At 38.1% G+C, this 20,889-nt stretch overlaps 1 protein-coding gene across 10 annotated transcripts in view; it reads left to right on the top strand.

Moving 5' to 3' along the window:
* The window catches only part of szt2 (SZT2 subunit of KICSTOR complex), a 289,561-nt gene that overhangs the window by 254,306 nt on the left and 14,366 nt on the right, over positions 1–20,889 (top strand). For 6 of the 10 annotated variants that reach the window (XM_069939008.1, XM_069939001.1, XM_069939006.1 and 3 more), the window contains 6 exons: positions 1,208–1,291; positions 9,245–9,319; positions 11,502–11,567; positions 17,473–17,686; positions 18,118–18,301; positions 20,189–20,311. In XM_069939008.1, coding sequence (XP_069795109.1) covers positions 1,208–1,291; positions 9,245–9,319; positions 11,502–11,567; positions 17,473–17,686; positions 18,118–18,301; positions 20,189–20,311 — 746 coding nt within the window. The remainder of the gene's footprint in view (positions 1–1,207; positions 1,292–9,244; positions 9,320–11,501; positions 11,568–17,472; positions 17,687–18,117; positions 18,302–20,188; positions 20,312–20,889) is intronic. The other 4 variants (XM_069939009.1, XM_069939005.1, XM_069939002.1 and 1 more) reach the window with 3 other exon arrangements.

Genomic DNA, 20,889 nt, shown 5'->3' with positions numbered 1-20,889 from the left:
TCTGTTGCCTTGCTGTATGTCTAAAGAAAAGCAGTGGTGAGTTTATGGATGAGCTGCTAGAGGAAGTGATAGAGTTGGGTGTAATTTAAAAGTTTAAAAGATATTTAGACAGGTGGATAGGAACATTGTTGAGGAGCATTGACCCTATCCAGCAAGTGCTTCTAGACAGCTTGCTTGGCATGGACAAGTTAGGCCAAAGGGCCGGTTTCCATGCTGCGTGACTAACTCATTGTTCAAAAGCTACAGGGTACTGTGCCTTGTATTGAGCCAATGAGAACAAAACAAATATTTGGTGCTAAGGAAGTTAATAAATGACCTTTCAAAGGATAACTTGAAATATGATTGGCATTGCCACATAATGTACGGTAGGTGTCCTTTGTACGTTGACAAAAAAGCCTGTACAAGAATCAGTGCAGATGAAAATCAAGCATCTAAACTTGAAAGCGCAAAATTTGAACCCGAATCCTCACAAAAACCCAAGTGCTTACAAGCCATTCTCTAATTCATGCCTGGTCCCTTGTATCACGTACAGTTGTATCAAAACAGTCACAATGAATAGAAATATTATCTATTCATCCATATTGACTGCCAATCAAAGTAGCTTATTTTAGGGTCTGAAAACTTGGCATCATTCTGATGAGGGGACTGCACAGAAAACACCCAGTCTACTTACTTTGAAAAGTTATTTATCATCCCAGATTCAGAGGATGCAAGGACAAAAGAAATAAACCTGTGTTTTTACCCTATGTAATAAAAAAACATTCAATTAAAAAAAAATTGTTTGAGTATTGCTATTTTGGTCTTTCATTTTCATCATCTTCTCATAAAAACGTGATATTTGAGCATGGATATAAGAGAGAGAGAGTTAAACCTCTTGCAGTGACTGTATAATTTATGATTCACTGTGGCTTCATTGTTGTTTTTCCTGAATTACCTGGACACTCGGATAGATTTGAGTCTTATCCAGTCTTGGGCTAACTGAGATGGTGATGTATTTACTCCCACAGTTGGAAAATAGGCCCTGTTTTGTGGAGATCCTGGGTTTCTCACTGCCCCATTGTTCCACGATGTTCTCTCTAGATCACCTGTGTCCATCCGATAAAGCTCAAAGCAATTTCCCTCCCTGCTACAAAACATCGGCAAGCTGCAAAAGATTGTAATATTCGTAGTAATTCGATAACTTAATTTGTGTTGAAATATTTTACAGAGCATGGATGGCTCTACTGTAATAACCTACCATCTTCAAAGGGCTCTTCCAGGTGGAGTAGTGCTCATGGAACTTGCTTTCCAGGTAAGGATGAAATTAGCTGTGTGCATTTAAAAACACAAAATTATCAGCCATCTTTCCTATGGTTAACAACTGAAAGACTTGTTTACTTTTGTGGAGGCGGGTTGAATTTAATTTATTTACAAGAAAAAAAATCGAACTGGGAAAATTCAGAATGATCTAGTGAATGTTTGATTATGTAAGTCATGAGTGGGTGTCAACTTGGATACATACCCTGTAGACAAAATGAATCAATTTGCACGTTTATTGTATTTCTTCACACATGGGAATCAGCAAGAAAAATTTTCCTTCAAGTGCCTTATCTAGGTTGGTTTTCAAAAAATTGTAATTTTGTTTGTGCTTTTATATTAATAGCTTTTCTTTGTCCTTCATCGTACTTTGCACTTTCACATTTGAATTGGTTTACATTTTAATAGAGTTGAAAGGCTCATAAAAAGTCTTTATCAGGAATGCTTCTCCAGGTACACAGAGATTTCTTATTTCAGATAAATCACAAAAGCTTCATGTCACACACTGTGATCATACTGTTGATTGCTTTTCAGGAATCCAGACTTGAATAAAAACTTTCTCCAAATCAGCATCAGTGAGATTGAAGCTGTTATCTTATCACCTGCCACAGACACTTGTCTAAGCCACATATTCAATACCTTTCTCTAGCTGAGGTTTACAATGAACTAGGCTATTGAGAGTCTTGCTGCTGTGGACTGCATTTCAACTTGTCTTTTCCATCACAAAATGCCTGTCTCTAATCTAAACTCCTTCTGGTAGGGAGTGTAATGGGAGATCCTGGAATTGGACAGGATTTAGTTAGGATCTTGGTACTGCTGTGATAGTTTGGGATCTCAGGGAAGTAATTAATATTGTGACATTCTGAAGTTTCAGTATGTCAGTCACTGTGGAATTCTCAGATTGTAATACAATATAGTAAGAGAAATTGTAAACCCACAAAGAATACCGTATCAAAAGATAAATATTGAGTTTCCAACATAGCAATCATGTTAATGTAATGGTATTGTAGGTTCCTAATACAATCCTCAATGCAGTGATAATTGATAGGTAAAGGTACAGTATCTTCCACTGGAAATGATATTAGATGGAATCAATATTTGGAAGTGGTTGACATTTTTTTTTGAAGTCTTTATTTAAAATTTTATAACATGAATACAATAGAGAATTACCTTTAAAGAAAAAAAAAATTAAAATGGTATGATTACAATATGACATCGGAAAACTACACAAATAATATTAGTAATCTAACTTAAAATTAGTCCAACCCTCCCCCCCCAAAAAATAAAGAGTGAAGAGTTAATAAAATTAACAATATTATATATGGAAAAAAAAAATACCCACTTACAAAAAAAGAGATAAAACTTAACCTAAAAAAAATTCTAACAACAAAAATTTTTTTTATCAATACTAAAATATCACACTTAAACATATATTTAAATCAAACTTAAATGCATATAATTAGCAAACGGAGTCCACTTTAACTTATAAAAAGACATCTTATCCTGAATTGAAAAAGATATCCTTTCCATAGTCAAACAAAATTTCATCTCCAAATACCACTTATCTAAAGTTAGTATATTTTTATCTTTCCAAGTAAGTGCTATACATTTCTTAGCCACGACTAAAGCTAAATAGATAAAGGAAATCTGATAATCCTCTAAACCTAAATCAATTAATGATTGCATGTTCCCTAATAAAAATATATCGGGATCTAATACAAGATGGATATTATATAAACTGTTAAAAATAGATTGAATACCTTTCCAAAACTGTTGCAATCGATCACAAAGCCAAGCAGTATGCAAAAAAAGTATTGGCCGTCTGATCACATCGAAAACAAGAATCCAACTTACTAAGACCAAATGTTTTTAATTTCTCCGGCGTTAAATATAGCTGATGAATAAAATTATAATTAATCATCGCTAGTCTAGCGTTAATTAATTTCCGAATACTATTCTGACAAATTTCCATCCAAGCTTCTTCAGCTATTATATGTCCTAAATCTTTTTCCCATTTCAACTTATCTTTATCCCAGTCTTTTTTACTATCAATTTCTTGTAAAATACAATACAAATCAGATATATATCCCTTTTTTGGTATTGAAAGTACATATTCTTCAAAACTAGATTCATGTAATAAAATCATATGTCGACCACATAACTGTTTTACAAAAGATCTTAATTGATAATATACAAATATAGAATTTCCACTAATACCATATTTCCTTTGTAATTCGTCAAAGGAACAAAAACAACCCTCAGAAAAACAATCAGATAAATTCTTTATTCCCTTCTTTTCCCATTGTTTCAAAGTGGCATTGGAGACCGTAAAAGGAACAAGTTGATTATTATATAATGGCAATCTTCCAGAATATATATTTTTAAGCTCAATTTAAATTTCTTAGTGCATTAATGAATATGGACGATCCACCTAGTTGGGTAAAGATAGAAATGGCGGTTATTTTAGAAAAATTTCCTCATGAGTTTTTGTTTCGATGGAATAAAAATTTACTACGAACTTACAATGTGCCAATATTGAAACATTTATTGAATTTATGGACAAGTAAACTTAAAGAAGTGGTTGACATTTTGATGTATTTGATGAGATTCTGCAGAGTACATAGTCAGTTCATCTAACTTGTAAGGAGACACCAGGATATTGTGTTGCCTCCTGGGTACAAATGGTATAGGCAGTGGTCCTGCAAAGTAAATTGAGGGAGCTAAGAAAGAGGCAGAAGTGCAGGACCTCCAGTGTAATAATCTCTGGATTACTCTCAGTGACATGAGCTAAGGAAGGTTAGAACAGGAAGATAGTGCAGACAAAAGTGTGGCTGAGGAAATGGGGGAGGGTTTCAAGTTCTTGGATCATTGGGACCTTTACTGTGGAAGGGGGGTGACCTGTACAAGTGGGACAGGTTGTACCTGAACAATAGGGAACCAACATTATAGCAGTGAGTTTTGCAAATACTCTTTGAAGGTGGGGGGAGGGAATGGTTTAAATTAAACAGGGGGTTGGAAATCAAAGTGAAGAAGCAGAGGTAGTTGGTGCACAAGTACAAACAGCTAATAGGCAGTTGAATGAGAGGCCAGATAGGGAAAATTTGTAGCCATGAGGATGCGTTACAATGCAACAGGGACATAGTCAAATGTAACAAATAAAGGGCTAAAGTTTGTATTTAAACGCACACAGCATAAGAAATAAAGTGGATGACCTTTTAGCCATCACAGAAACGTAGCTAAAGGATGGATGTCATTGAGAGCTAAATGTCCAAGGAAATACAATGCATTGAAAGGATAGGCAGGTAAGAGAGATGGAGTGGTGTGGTTCTGATGTAAGGAACAACTTTAAAGTATTAAAAAGAGGTGACAAAGAAACAGAAGATGTAAATTCATTGTGGGTTGAGTTTAAGAAATGGAAAGGGTAAAAGACACTATTGGCTGCTATATACAGACCTCCAAACAGTTGCGATGTGGCAACAATTTGGAATGGCAGATAGAAAAGGTGAGTCATGGGGGATTTTAATATGCAAGTAGAGTGGGAAAACCGGGTTGGGACTGGATTTAGAGAGGGATTTTGTGGAAGGCCTACAAGATGGCTTTTTAGAGCAGTTTGTTGATGAGCCTATGAGGGGATTGGCTGTGTCATGCACCAGAGGTGAATACAGTGCTCAGAGTAAAGGGTGCAATGATCACAATATAATTGAGTTCAACTTGAGATTTTACAAGGAGAAAAAGTCAGATATGTTTGTATTTTAATGAAGCAAAGGGAATTGTAGTGGCATGAGAGAGGAAGTGGCCAAAATAAATTGGAAGGGGACACAAGTAAGGAAGATGGCAGAGCATCAAAGCCAAAAATGGGGAAGGTGCAAGATAAATACATACCAAAAAAAGAAGAAATATTCAAATAGAAAAATGTCATAAATGTCACTGGGAGTCAAAGCCAGTGTGAAAGCAAAAGAGAGGCCATACAAGGAAGCAAAAATTAGAGGGACAATAGAGGATGGGGACATTTTTTAAAACTTGCAGAAGATAAATAAAAAGCATAAGGAAGGATAAAATGAAGTATGAAAGTAAGCTAGCAAATAATATCAGAGGATACACAAATCTTCAGGTATCTTAAAAATAAAAGAGAGGTGAGAATAGATATAGGATCACTAGAAAATAATGCCAGATAAATTATGGAGACAAGGAGTTGGCAGAGGAACTAAATGGTGCTACATAAAAACAACACAAAAAACTACAAAAGCAGCGTAAGTACAGTAGCACCAGGTCCGAAGAGGCCGCTGTGAGTGACTTTCGCGCCACCATCTTGGACCTTAGCCGCCACTGTATCCCTGTAGGACACTGAAACATCACTAAAATAAAATATTTTTCTTTCACAAAAACTACAATTACACAAAACTACTTAAAATATCTAAAAAAAACAATGCTACAAAACATTAATGATCAAAAACTAGGCAATGGGCACAGTAAAGACAGATTGCAATATCATTAGACTCCAGATGTTAAAATGTCCACTAGCTTGAATGAAGAACCCGTTCACCCAGTCTGGAGAGGCCGCTGCGGGTTATTACTGCGCCGCCATCTTAGGCCAGGTTTACTGGAATCTGCTGGACTCTAGATATTAAATGTATGCCAGTTTGAGAGCTAACCACTGCACAGTTTGCGATCCCTCAGAGCCCAAAGCCTCGGCACCGTCTGCCACAAGGCCCATGATCCAGGGTGACGCATCCTCCAGGACCCCCGAATCGGGCACACATCTTCACCGCTCCAGATACCGTGGGAATACCTCCTCTGACTATGCCATGCCATCTCCTTGACCACCAACAACAAGCAACACCAAAGACAGGAGGCCACGTCTCCACAACAGAGACTTGGTCCCCTCAGTCATTGAGGCCACAACAGAAGCTCAGTTCCCTCAGCAGCTGAGTCTGCCCAACTTTGCAGCTTCTTCTAGGCGGTCTGCTTTTGCTTGGCGATTCCCTTATTGCAGTACTTGTCTCACGGTACCTGTATCACAGTGTTCCCATGTTCATCTTCATCCAATCAAAGATTGTGCGAGGTGCCTACTTAGGGAGTTGCTGTAGCACCAGGTCCAGAGAGGCCACTGCGGGCTGCTGCTGCACCGTCATCTTGGCCATGATTGGCTAGAAGCAGAGATTTAGAATATAAGGATCATATTCTGATTGGTCGCTAGTGGTGTTCCACAGGGGGTCAGAGTTGAGGCCACTTATTTTTGTGTTGTATTGTGGAATTAATGGCTTTGTGGCCAAGATTGTGAATGAGATGAAGGTAGGTGGAGGAGCAGGTAGTGTAGAGGAAACAAGGAAGCTGCAGAAGGACTATGACATTAGGAAAATGGAAAGAGAAGTGGCAAATGAAAGAATGTCACAAAATATATGGTCATGCAGTTTGGTAGAAAAAAAATAAATGGGCATCCTATTTTTTTAAATAGGGAGAAAATTGAAAATACCCAAATGCAAACGGACCTAGGAGCCCTCGTGCAGGATAGCCTGAAGGTAAACCTCCAGGTTGACATGTGGTGAAGAAGGCAAATGCAATGCTGGCATTCATTGCAAGAGGAATAGAATGTAAGAGGAGGGATGTGATGTTGAGGCACTAGCGAGGCCTCACTTGGTGTATTGTGAGCAGTTTTGGACTCCTCATTTAAGGACAGATGTGCTGACAACAGAGAAGGTTCAAATAAGGTTCATCAAGATGATTCTGGGAATGAAAGTATAATATATAGAGCATTTGACAACTCTTGGCCTGTTTTTTGTTGGGATTTAGGGGAATGAGGAGGGGTGCTCATTGAAATATTTTTAATGTTGAAAGGCTGGGACAAAGTAGATGTTGAAAGATTGTTTCCCATGGTAGGAGAGTCGAGGACAAGCGGGCATGTCTTCAGGTTTGAAGGGTGCTCACTTAGAGCAGAAGTGTGTAGGAATTTCTTCAGCCACAGGGTGGCAAATTGTGAATTTTTTTGCCACAGGCAGTTGTGAAAGCCAGGTCATTGGGTGCATTTAAGATAGAGATGGATAGGTTCTTGATTAGCTGGGACATCAAGGTTATGGGGTGAAAGCCTGGCAGTGGGGTTGAGTCAGAAAATAGATCAGCTCATGATTGAATGGCAGGGCAGACTTGATGGGCTGAGTTGCCTATTTCTGCTCCTTATCTCATGGTCTTATGGTAATAGTTAACATCAGTCAGGTCTTAAGTGAAACAAATGGGTTTTCGTGTTTGGGATAGTACAGTCAGCACTTAGCAATGTGATTGACACACACTAGATGGCAACAGTGTCCTTTTTTATTTAGAATTCACCATTTGATTATTGTAGAGTTGAATAGTTAAGTATGTTTGTACTATGGTATTTATTGAGTTTTTCAGGGACTCACAAAGGGAATGTATTTTGGCAGTGGCTTTCTTCTTTTGTTACTATTGTAAAATGTAAGATTTTTTAATTTCATGTTTATTTGTCGCAAAATACCGAATTCAGTGGGAAAGGTTCTCTGAACAGGTTATCACTAAAGTTCATAGAGCCATGTAAAGAACGCAATTTAGAGAGTATAGGATCATAGTGAAAAGGAACCAACAGTTAGCAAGGGCAGCATGCTAACTCGTTATGTTATGTGAGGGAGTTCATTCAGGAGCTGATGGCTTTCAGACTATGGAGGGGAAAGAAGTTTTCAATATGTTCACTACCTTAGAACAAAGAACAATGCAGGTCCTTTGGCCCATGATGTTGGACCAACCTATATAAATCAATTCCACCATCAATCTAACACTTCCCAATCTCACAGCCCATAATTCTCTATTTTTCTTTCATCTATATGCCTGTTTAAATGTCCATATTGCCTATTGTACCAGCCTCCACCACCACCCTCAGCCATGCATTCCAGGCACCCACCATTCAGATGACTGCCCCTAAACTTACCTCCACTTCTTTCAACCTTGAGCTAAGCAGCTCCCATTCCATTCTGTGATGTATACAGCAGTATGATTTTGATGGTAATTTGTGGAAATTGTTAAGTGTAGGTGGAATGTGCATAAATTTCTTCGTCTTTCTGGAAAGTAGAAGCGTCTGCGCTTTCTTGTCCATCATAGGAAATATTGAAGATATTTATTCTTCAGAACAAAGTTATCTGTTCTTTTGACTTCAGCACCATTAATATGGTCAGGGGTGTGGATTCTACCCCCTCCTGAAATGAATTATCATTGAGAGAGAAGTTGTTAATATGTCACCGTGGCACTTGACTTTCAATCTCTCTTGTATTGTGTCTCAATGTTATTTGATATCTCACCCATTCCTGTGGTGTCATCGGCAAATTTGAAGATTAGATTGGAACAGTATTTAAATGTACAGTATTTAAATGTGGGCGTAAACCGAGTATTGTACAGGACTTAGAACATATCCTTGAGGAGTACTGGTGCTGAATGTCATCATGGCAAAGATGTTATTAGCCATCTGCACTAAATGCATTCTGTAAATCAGGAAGTCTACGATAGAGTTGCAGAGGAAGGGCGCTGAAGCCTCGATACTGAAGTTTAGGAAGGGCATATTCTACTGACATTCAGTCCATTAATAGGACTGGATGTTGCAAAGTAAATACAGATTTTAGCTGTGTCTCAATAAATATCCCTTAGAGCTCAGGTGATCTCTTGCAATGCCCATGGCTTGGCTGGTTTAGTAAAGCTTTCATCAAAAAAAAGCTGCCTGCATTACTGAATGTCAAAGGATCCGGAGCCCACCTGATTTTTTTTTACTGTTATCTCAATCATGTTCTACATTCAATTAAATGTTTTTGAGTGTCGGTGATGCACAAATAGAATGAATGATGGTCCAAGACGAACAGCATTGGCTGTTGTTTTGTTTTCAGGCCAGAAAAAATGCATTTGAATCTTCATTCTCCAAGAGAAAAAAATAGTTTCCACTCTTTTTGATTTCTAGGGCTGTTACTTCTGCGTGAAACAGTATGCCCTTGAATGCTCCCGGATTCCAATGGGACAGTCAGTCAACTCCCAGGTAACTCCAAGTGAAATTTAAGATGCATTTCTGTACTTTACCAAATTTTAAAATAAGTTGAACTAACCTAAATTAATGAAGCTTTAAAAAAAAATCAAAGCTACACAGCATAACTCTTAACCTGCTGGCTGGTTTTTTTTAAACCCATTTTACAATTTCTGTGAAAAATGTCTAGTTGGGTTATGTGTATCAGGCAGCAAACTAGACAATGACTTGGATTCAGTCTTGGTTTTACCGAATTGCAGCATGAGTTTTCAGGGATTGCTTGGCTTTATTATTGTTGCAGTGAGTTGCAAGAGTCTTATTTGAGCATAAACTGACCAATCAAACTAATCAACTTGGGTAATACTTATTCATCTTGGGTATTTTTTTGTTCAACCTGTGGATAAACATGAGGCAGCTTGGCATTCATAGTTCGATTTGAGAATGCACAGCTGCCAATAAACCAGCAGGAAGTTGTTTATCATGTAACTGAAAGAAAAGTTTAATTAGCCATCAGTTCTGTTTCTTCCTCACAGTGAAAATGGATCAGTTAAAATATAGCAATTTGTGTTAAACATGTTTTATGGGAAAATATTATTCCACACTCCATTTGATTACTGGAACATGGGGAGTATCCATCCCCACTGTGTCCTCCCCTCTGCAAATGCATGTTCTTTATTTGCTCAGTCTTAATCTGCAAACTAAAATTGTCCCCGTGCAAGGAGAAAAATGGTAACTAGGATTGATATTCCTTAAAAAGGTGCAGTCACAGTCCCATTATCCGGGTTTCAATCAACCAGAAATTCAAAAAACAGGCAAAAAAAATTGAGGAAATTTAAACCTTGGACTGCTTTAAAACCACCTTAATAGTTGAGTCGGAGTATCTTTTTTTGTGTGTTTAACTACCTCTGTAAAATGATTCGTGTGGTTCAGTCTCCCCAGCCACTTCATCCATATCTCATTAGAGAATATGTTGTGTAGATTTGATTTTTTTTCTGAATGATTTGTTATTGAATTTGTGGTAAGGAATTGGTTAAAAATGAAGCTTGCATGTTTTTTTTGCTATAAAAATAGTATAATCTGTCTCTGTAATTAATTTGTAATCTCCTGTTAGTCTATATGTTTATTTGCTTAAAGCATTTGATTGAGGCATTGCCACAAAGGTTGGTGACCTTTAGTTAGAGAATCTGCAGTTGTTTGATAAAAGATTTTAAATTTTGCACCCTAAATAAAATCTGAAAGAATAAATCTACTATGGAAAATATAATCAGAACAAATTCTTATCAACCCATTTTCTTTAATATAATTTACTGAGATCACTTTGATCTCTTTTGTGTCTTGAGAAATAGTCAACTTGAACTTGATCAGTCAAATAGTCTCCTGGTTGAGCTTGTAGAAGACCTTACCAATGTCTTAAGACAAACAAAAAACCATGGAATCTGGAGTTCCTGGATTTCTATATCAAATTTACGGCATCAGTGATTGCGACCGGTCCAGGGTTCAAATCCTGTACTGACTGTAAGGAGTTTGTACATTCTCCCCATGTCTGTGTGGGTTTTCCCCAGGGGCTCCAGTTTCCTCCCACTGTTCAAAACGTTCAGGGGGTGCAGGTTAATGGGGTGTAAAGTAGGCTGTATGGACCCATGGGCCAAAATGACCTGTTAATGTGCTATATGTCTAAATTTAAAAATGTAAAAAGACAACTGAGATTACCTCATGAATCAATGTGTTGGGGGGTTTAGTTTCAACTGCAGAACTACATCTAGAGCCTGTTTACTTGGTACACACAATTAATGCAGATAACAAGAGACTGAGCAGTTTCTTAAGCTGTGGATTCAATGTGGTTGTATCGCCTGTAGAAGTACAGTTTACAGTGGGGCATGAGTGGAAGTAGTTTACTAAGTTGAGTTGTCCTCAATTTAAGCACAGAAGAATCTGTTTTTACAAGAGATGCCATTTATCATTTTCAATTTCTTAAAAAAATACATGGCTTCTGGTATTTGAAAAAAATATTGTTTGGGCTGTGTTGAGTTTAAAGTCTGAGAAACCTGTTTGATGGAACTTATGAAGGTACTGTTATGTTTTACAATCAATTCTGGCCTATGGCAATGCCTCTCTTAAATGTACTGTACCTAGAATAGAAACTGCACGTATGTCTGTGTTGAGTGCCATATCCATCTCCATTCCTGTTTCCCATTAGGGCTCTCTAGTGTCCAAAGCTCGCATCAAGTGCCTTGCCGAAGTGAGTTCGGTCTCAGAGTCAGCGGTATGTCCCAAGCTCCAGAGGCCTTACTCTCATAAACTCTATCTTTCCCCTATTGCACACTGACTTTCCTTTTGCTAGTCTTGCTCATATACTTCAGACTCTAACTACTCGTCATTCTAAAGGCATGTGCAATGGTTTAGGTGCTCTCAATCGGCATTGTGCTCTCTTTCCAATTCATAGATATTCATTCTGTGTTGCTCTGTACAATGATTACTTGCATCAGGGATTTGATTACTGGAACATGGGGAGTATCCATCCCCACTGTGTCCTCCCCTCTGCAAATGCATGTTCTTTATTTGCTCAGTCTTAATCTGCAAGCTAAAATTGTTGTCCCCGTGCAAGGAGAAAAATGGTAACTAGGATTGATATTCCTTAAAAAGGTGCAGTCACATTCCCATTATCCGGGTTTCAATCAACCAGAAACTCAAAAAACAGGCCAAAAAAATCGAGGAAATTAAAAAAAAAACCATCAAATAAATAATACTGGGCGGATAGACTCCGCGGAGGAATGCTGTGACTTAGTTGGACATGCAGGGTTGGCCCCACTGAACGAGCAATGCCCCTCAATGCACCTGCATTATTTTTGCTATCACCGGTTGCGTGAAGGTGAGTTGCCGTTTACGTGGAGGTGAGTCTGGTTGTCAGCATGAGGAAGGTGGTAGAGTGAGCCGAGCGGGATGGGGATATATGGAGGGGGAGGTGGAAGATGGCAGCATTGTTGTGACTTTACTGTCAAGGTTCAGATTTTAGACCCGGCATATAAGATGAGTTCTGATTTTGAGGCAACATTTTTAAACTTTGATGCTTGTCCTAAACGGTGGCATGTATGGGATGTAAAAAATACGTGTTTAAAATTGGTTGGGGTTCATTATGATGGCGGAATGGTTAACATACCAGCTAGCACAACATTTACATCTCCAGCTATTGGGGTTCGAATTTAAAAAAGTTATGAGAATTACCTGATTAAAATGAACTTTACACAATTAAAGACAACATTCCTGATTTTTTTTTTCTTCATATTACTTTACATTTTGCACTATCTTTTGTCTTTTAAATGGTGTATTCTTAATGCTACAGGTGATTTAGTTAGGCATTGGAAGAGCGTATTAGACATCCACGATCCCTGTAGGTGCCAGATAATGTAGATTCTACTGTACTATCATTGCCATTTACATTGGGAGGTTGTACCTTTCCACCCCTCTTCCAACCTCATCCTTGACTATTATCTGATAGCGTCAGGTACGATAATAACTTGCCTACATTTGGTACCAATAATGTCAACTGCAATACACAGAGCTTCATAGAACCAATAGCACTTCGGGTGATTTTAATCATTCTTAAAAAAAGAAACATTAAGTGAGTGGAATCACTCCATTGGTCATTCTGTCAGTCACCTAACTCTAGAGCAGCCATTCTCAATAGACCTGCTGGGGCCACAGCAAATTGAATTAAAAGCCTTGTTTTCCTTTCATCTCGCATAACACAATTTAAAAAAAATGTTTTTCATCTAGTTGGTAGGAGAGCAGTGCGGAAGAAGCTAACCAAACCTGACAGCTTGACAGAGAAGGGGGCCCGTAAACGTTGAGCAGAGTTCTTGAGGGGTCATAGCTGAAAAAGGGTTGAGAATTGCTGGTCCAAAGCATGGATTTAAATGACTGGCATTAGGACCATTGGAATGATTGAAAGGGCATTTGAAAAGTCAAAGAAATGAAGAGAGTTCCAAGTTGATAGTGCGCCTGAAGAAAATTTGAACAACGACGGCTTCGTAGAAATTTAAACAAAAGAATGAGTTTCTTGAACTTGATGTTGGAAATTTGAAAGCCAATATGGATCAGGGAGCACAAGGACGGACAATGCTCAGGAAAGACGAGCGAGGTGTCAGCGGCGCTAATGATGGTTTCTCGTGAGGTGAAGAATGGTAAAGATACCATAGGAGGGGTTAAACACCTTCATTGATTTTCAGGAAACCCACCACTTACATTGGAGATGAGCACATCTCTAAATTTTGAAGTTTCTTATTCAGCCTCTGTGACTGATGCCTTTTGAGACTAAAATTTCAAGCCAGGATGGCTGTATCACTTCAAAAATTTGGCAAGATAGAGTACAATGGATTTGGTTTCCCCTTGATATTTTCTTCTTTCTTTGGCTTGGCTTCGCTGACGAAGATTAATGGAGGGATAATGTCCACGTCAGCTGCAGGCTCGTTTGTGGCTGACAAGTCCGATACAGTATACAAAACACCTTTTCGTTCTGTTGGTCCCATAAAATTTGCCACTGCAATTCTCTTCACCTCAGCATATGTCTGGTTGCTTGATCATTGTGGGGTGGAAGCTGTAGCAATCTCTTGAGGAAAGTACAGGTAAGTTTAGAACTCTGTGGTTTCTAGTCAAGAGGTTGAGAACCATCTAGATTTCACATTTATTGTCAGAGTACAGGTGCCCCTCAACTTATGATGGGGTTACGTTCTAGCAAATCCACTGTAAGTCGAAAAAAAATCACAAGTTCCGCATCTACCATTTTTTTAATAATTAAATTCTGAATACCTTTATTCCGACCTGAAAAAAAATTATTAACGTGAGAGAGTATGCTGCGCGATACTGTCACACATTGCTGCCATTGCCCAGCATCGCAAGAGAGTAGCGTACGGCATATCACAAGTGCAGGATTCGAAATTGAAAGTACAGATTTGAACCATCATAACTTTGAAAAATATTAAGTCGGACCATCGTAAGTAGGGGAGCACCTGTATGTTGCATGACATCACGTACAGCCCTACAATTCTTTTTCCTGCAGGCTAGGCAGAATTAACACTTATTGGTAGTGAAAAAGAAAACTACACAATATACTCATGTAAACAAATGTGAACAACTGGCTGCAATACAGATAGGAGGGAAAAAAAAACAAAGTGAGCGTCATAAGCAAAGTGATAGCATATCTCCATTTCTTTTTCTTTCTCTCTGGTCAGAGCGTCGTGTAAATAGAAGACTGCCTGACAAAGCATGTAATCCACATGAAAGAAAGGACTAATCAAAATTTGAATACTTCCTACTCTATCATTTTGCAATAATTTATTTTAATTTAACCACATTTCTCCACCAACTCTGGCTCTTCTTATCGTTTTATTCTATCTCTTCATGGGACTGGATGGTGGGCTCTTGTATTCCCTGCTGCTTGCCTGTCGGTGTTTTCTGGATAATGAAGGAAAGCAGCAGCTTATGCAGAGCAGTGATCCCAAACAGAAAATCTCAATTTCTGTTCAGGATTCTGTGCATCAAAGAGGGGCAACCTGGTGCACTGACGGCATAAAAGGTTGAGCTGGTGTTTGTGCAGCACTTGAGGTATTCCACATGGACATGTGAGTAATTCCCAATAGAGGCTTTGGTGCTGCCACAGACAAACTTCAATAGTTAATAGTTACATGTGAAGAAATACCATCCCATAGTTTCAGCCACTTGGATCACCCTCAAAAACACCAAGTAATTTACATAATATTGTGACAGTTACTCTTTCCAAGGATGTGCCCTAATAAAAGCCTTCTGACCAAAGGATCTAGGAAGCCTGCTGCCTGAAGTAAAGGATAATAGTCTAAGTTGTGGCATTTTGATGCTGAAGGTGGATAGCTTCCATTTACATTCTCCAAACTTGCAAGGGGACACCAATTTCCGTTTGAATCTTGAGTTTTCATTGCAAGCACTTTGCAAAAAAGAATTGTTTGAAGAAATGCAAGTACCAAAATGTCAGCGTAACCAAATGGACCTTTATGAAAAATCGAATGGTGTTGCTGAGAATGTAAAATCACTGCGCAATGTAAATTCTGTGGAAATATGAGTACTCCAGGATACTCAGTGGGAGTTCTTGGGCTATTCAGTATTATGTTTAGTAGTGGTCTTTTGCTGAGTCGCCTTAAGACAGCTGGCTTCCCTTTATTGGTGAGTAGACTACAACAACTCATACTATTTAGAACTGAGCAGTAAGATTGGAAAAGTGTAGTGTTGTACATTCAAATGTGTTATGTTATATCAGAGGATTTCTTAGTACATGAATCTTTATTCTCAAAATTATGGTTCCAATAAGACTTTTGTTTTCTGCAAACTGCACAGATTTTAAAATAAAATTTAAAGGAACTGATTATCCTCAATTCCATGAAATGCAGATGAGTCTGATTTCTATTTAACATACAAAGTGTAACAAGAAATTACTTTAAAAATTAAAAATAAGAGCTTCAGCTGTTTTGTTTGAGAGGACTTTATTGTACAAACTAAAATAATAAAAATTAAATAAAGCTGCATTTTATTCTGGGTGTAAAGATTGTAGGTAGGCTTGCTGCAAGAGTCGACATTCCACAGCCTTGAATATTATTGGACGCACTTGGCTGACAACAGTAAGTGGGTGTAACAGAGCGCAAAGGGAGCTGCTTCGCCTTGCTCTAATTGATCTCAGCTGTTATGTGTTACCACACTTTCTTCTTCCTGTATTAAAATCTGTATTAATTTGCCAGAAGAGTTGCCGCCAACCCTTTCCTTGTCCACTCTCTGCTCAGCTCTGATCTGTATTTTTTTTTTCCTTTCACATAAGTGAAGAAAGGGTGAATCTGGCAAAGATATTTTATCACAACCATTTCCTGACACCTGCTTAAATGGGCATCCCTCAGTTAGGCTCATCATCTCGGGAGTGGGGGGAGGGGGGGCGGGATATAGCCAGTCATTTCTGATTGTACTTTATAGGTTTATTAGGTATTCTTAAGAGCATACTGTAAACTGTAGCGTCAAAGCAACAGGATTACAAAGTTTTAAATCAAATGGCATAATGTGATTATAACAAATGCTGGGACTAAATGTTTAATATTCTACATTGAATTTTTGAGGGGGGGCATCAAATCTGTTCCAACTTGAAGATAAGTTTAGGTTCACAATGAAGATGAAGGAATGTTCTGGCTTGCATGCACAAAATAACCACTAAATACAATGAGATGCTGAATTTCCAAATTAAAAACTCCTAATGATTGTTTGGATCTGATTGCCACCACTTGCATTGAAAATGTTGGCTCAGGTTTACTGTTTAAACCAGTGGAGAAACAGAAATGTCATTATCAGACAGCAATGGACCAAATGAATTTTCTACAACTGTATGGTTCAGTTATCATCTAGTTATTTGTCTTCTAATAGCAGCCTTGAGATTGAGGAATGGCTGGAAGACCAGTTATTTCTGCTTGATTCACATAGTTTGATGTTGAATTACAGAAGAGAAATTTCTCCCATTCAGAAATGGTGGTAATAAAAATGTAACAGTCATGGGATATTAGGTTGAAATCTCACGATTACAGAGGAGCCAATGTTTTCTGAACTGCTCCAAGATTGGAAGTTGTCTCCTGCCCTTTCAAGTATATCAAATTTGTTTTCAATTGTGCTTTCACATTGCTTAATCCAAAAAATATGATATATTAGAAATCTTAGAATTTAGAACAGATATATCAGCAACAAAATTGATCAATGGAGTTGGGTGATAATTCTAAATGTTTGAATTATAACCATAAAGATTGCAATCTATGTGTAATATTCTCAGGAACTTTTTTTAAAACCAATGGCTGAATCTTTATTAAAATATACACTTCACCTTCTTAGATTTTTTTACATCTTTATAAGCATCAGAATTAATATCTCTGAGATGTAGTCGCAGGTTGAGCAGTTACTTTGAAGCTCTGGATTCAATCTATGGAATTGAAAATAATATGGGCTGTCCTTCATTTTACATTATTGCAATTTTCAGTGTTTTTACCATATGGGTTATATAGTACAATTTGAAACGTTTGTTTAAACAAAGGGAGATTTACAGGAATGCAGCAGGAACTGACCTTTGCCATGGATTTGTGGAATGTAATATTTGCCTGTCATCTCTATCTTGGCAGCTTTCAATGTTGTTCACAGAAGAGTGTGACAAGGTGAGGGATTTGATGCACGTTCATTCCTTCAGCTATGATTTCCACCTGCGGATCATTCATCAATATCTGGTTGGCCGTCAGATGACTCTGAGACAGGGTTACCATCTCACGAGCTTTCTGGAAGATTTTATCTGTCACCATCCAGATATTCCTAAATATGGAAGGAATCACATCTTTGAAGGTAAGAGAAATATAACTTATAAAGTTAAGACCATGTATTTTTAGCACCAAAAAGAAGAATTAATTGAAATTGCTAAGCAATCTTCTGATCACTTTCTGATTATTAGGAACCATTTATCAGATTTTAGCTTTAAATTCTTGCATGAATCCATTTTTCACTCTTAAAATGTCAGTTATTCATTGGGAATAGTTAGTGTGCAGGAATTGCACTGCCTATAAGGAAGATGTAACCATGAGTGCTTTAGCTCAACAAGCGAATTGCTGATACTGTATGTCATGAAGATTTGTGGAATCGAGGGAGAAAACCAAGTCAAAGATATTGACTAAATCTGGGAAAAGCTCAGGGGAAAAAGCAACATGAAAAATTATTAAACAGAAATATGCCAGTTGCTTCTAATTTCTTGACATGGTTTTATAAAATCTGTTTTATAGGAACTGTAGCTCTATCCACGAACATGACAACAGCTCATCAACTCTATAACTATATTACCGATCATGCCAACACATATGGAATGAAACCGCTCCGCATGTCAAGAGCAGCAATAAATATGGATAGTAGAAAGGTGTCCCAAAATACAGAAATGCATGAATATGCATTAGTGGCACTCTGGAATCGGTAAATGGAGAAGAATTTTCTGTAAACTGATCTATTAGTATACATTTCTTCATTTTGTATCGCTGCCTCTATTTATCAATTAAATTGTTGTTCCTTTGCAAAGAACCAACCAATATGTGATTAACACTTCGAATCTGCCTCTTGAATTGCAAGAACAACTTGCAACTTCTGATAGATGCGCCCTAGATCCTAGATTTATGATGCCTTCAGGACTTGTACTGGCAGGCCAGTTTGCATCTGAACTGGAGGGGGACCAATATCCTTTCAGGATGGTTTGCTAGAGCTGCTCTGTGCGGATTTAATCTAGTTTCAGGGGGATGGGAACCAGAGCAAATGGTGGAGCATTATGGAAAATTATGTCATTAAACCTGCAGCAAAGACAAATAGAAAAGATGAAGCATGATGAGAATAATATTCTGAGTTATGTTAATTTCAGAGCAAGGAATATTGTAGGAAAGGTGGATAAGATAAATGCATGGATCAGCACCTGGAATTATTGCATTGTCACCATTAGAGAGACTTGGTTGGTGGAGGGTCAAGCCTGTAGCTTGATGCTCCGGTCAGTGTTCTTTTGCTTTAAAAGTGATAGGGAGGGATGAATGGGGGATGGGTGGCATAGCTAGTCAGAGAAAATTTCATAGCAGTGCTCAGACAGGACAGATTATAGGGCTTGTCAATTTACACTACATGGGTGGAGCTGAGGAAGAAGAAAGGGCTAACCACGTTAATGGAATTATATTGTCCTCCCAGTTGTCAGCAAGAGTTGGAGGAGCAAATTTGTGGAGAATTGGCAGATATTTGCAAGAAATATGGTTGTAATAGGAGGTGATTTTAACTTTCCACATATTAATTGATATTTCCATACTGTAAAAGGGTTCGATGAGTTATCAAATTTGCTCAAGAATATTTCCTAAATCGATACATAGACAGCTCAACTACAAAGAATGCAACACTGGATCTCCTATCAGAATAAGGCAGGGAAGGTGGCGGAAGCATGTGTCGGGGAGCACTTTGGATCTAGTGGTCACGATGCTATTAATTTCAAGATAATTATGGATAAGGTTGAATAGATTAGGACTTTATTCTCTGACACATTGGATAATTTGATAGAGGTACACAAAATTATGAGGGTCATGGATAGGGTAAATGCAAGCAGGCTTTTTCCATTGAGGTTGGGCGAGATAAGAACTAGAGGTCATAAGTTAGGGAAGAAAAGTTGAAAGAGAACATCAGGGGAACTTTTTCACTCAGAGGATGGTGAGGCTGTGGAACAAGCTGCCAGTGGAAGTGATAGTACAAGTTTGATTTCAACATTTAAGAGAGAGGCAGTTGGAGCTGGAGCGCTTGGACAGCGAGAGAACCTAAACGGACCGCTGGGCCTAATTTAAAAAAAAGAAAAAAAAAGAAAGAGAAAAAAAAGCATTTAAGAGAAATTTGGATAGGTACATGGATGCGAGGAGTAGATATGGCCCAGGTCAATAAAACAATGTATTTTCTGACTGACTAGTTTGGATGAAAGGCCTGTTTCTGTGCTGTAATATTCAATGGTTCTATTTTCTTTTATTGGTTTAAATCCGTACCAAATCATCAAAGTTGTCTTTGATACTGTCGCAAATTGCACCTTCTTTAGAGCAACCTGATTTTTAAACTTAAACAGGTGTGTCTTGGATAGAATCACCGAGTAACTATGAAGTCAGATAAGAGGTCAGTTGTTTTTTTTTCAATCTGTAATCTTATGCCTGTTTTTCATTTGACATTTGAAAAGAGTCATTTTTTTTTACATATATAATTGTCAGCTTTCATTGTGGCAATGATCAGATAATGATTAGAGAAATGACAAAGCATTTTTGTTGATGAAACAGCAGCGGAAGTTTTTTTTGATTGCAGATCTGGATCGTATAAAGATTCCGAAGGAATCAGACACCATGATGAATTTGATGTGTCCCTGTTAGTGTGCCACAGTGCAGGCCTGTTTGAGGAACAGCCCGACACAGAACACAACGTGCTACGGTGGGACTTCCCGAACTGTATTTGTTTCCACTTGTCTACATTTATGAAATTTAAACATAGAAACCGGAATTTTTTTTCACTTGCGCAAAAATTTGTCATCTTTGGTTCAAAGCTCTTTCTTCTGCTGTGAGGAGTGAAACTGACTGCATCTACCGATGCTCCTGCAGTGAGAATCACGCAAAATTTGTGGATCTTAGTAGAGTTTGTTTTGTCGAAGGGGCACTAGAGGAGTACTTCAAAGACAATCATTTGCGGGGATATGCAGATATTGTGGGTCAGAGACACCATGGGCCAAATCACCTCCTGAGGTTCCGTTGCGCCTCTGATATTCATGTCAAATTAAGAGTAGGAATCGTCCAATTGACTCCCTGCTCCCATCCCACAAGCCTGCTCTGCCATTTAACAAGATTGATTTGATTACAACCTCTAGCTGTGGTGATCTTTTATCCACTTGTAAAGAATCTAGCAACCTTCACCTTTAAAATATTCAAGCGCTCTGCTTCCCTTGCCAGTGAACAAGCCTAGCCTGGCCAAACTTTCTTCATAAGATAATGAGCAGCACGGTTAGTGCGGCAGTT

The sequence above is a fragment of the Narcine bancroftii genome, chromosome 5 (genome assembly GCF_036971445.1).
Source record: "Narcine bancroftii isolate sNarBan1 chromosome 5, sNarBan1.hap1, whole genome shotgun sequence".
Lineage (NCBI taxonomy): Eukaryota > Metazoa > Chordata > Chondrichthyes > Torpediniformes > Narcinidae > Narcine > Narcine bancroftii.
Note: the sequence above shows the minus strand (reverse complement) of the source record. Positions and strands in the feature narration are given on the sequence as shown.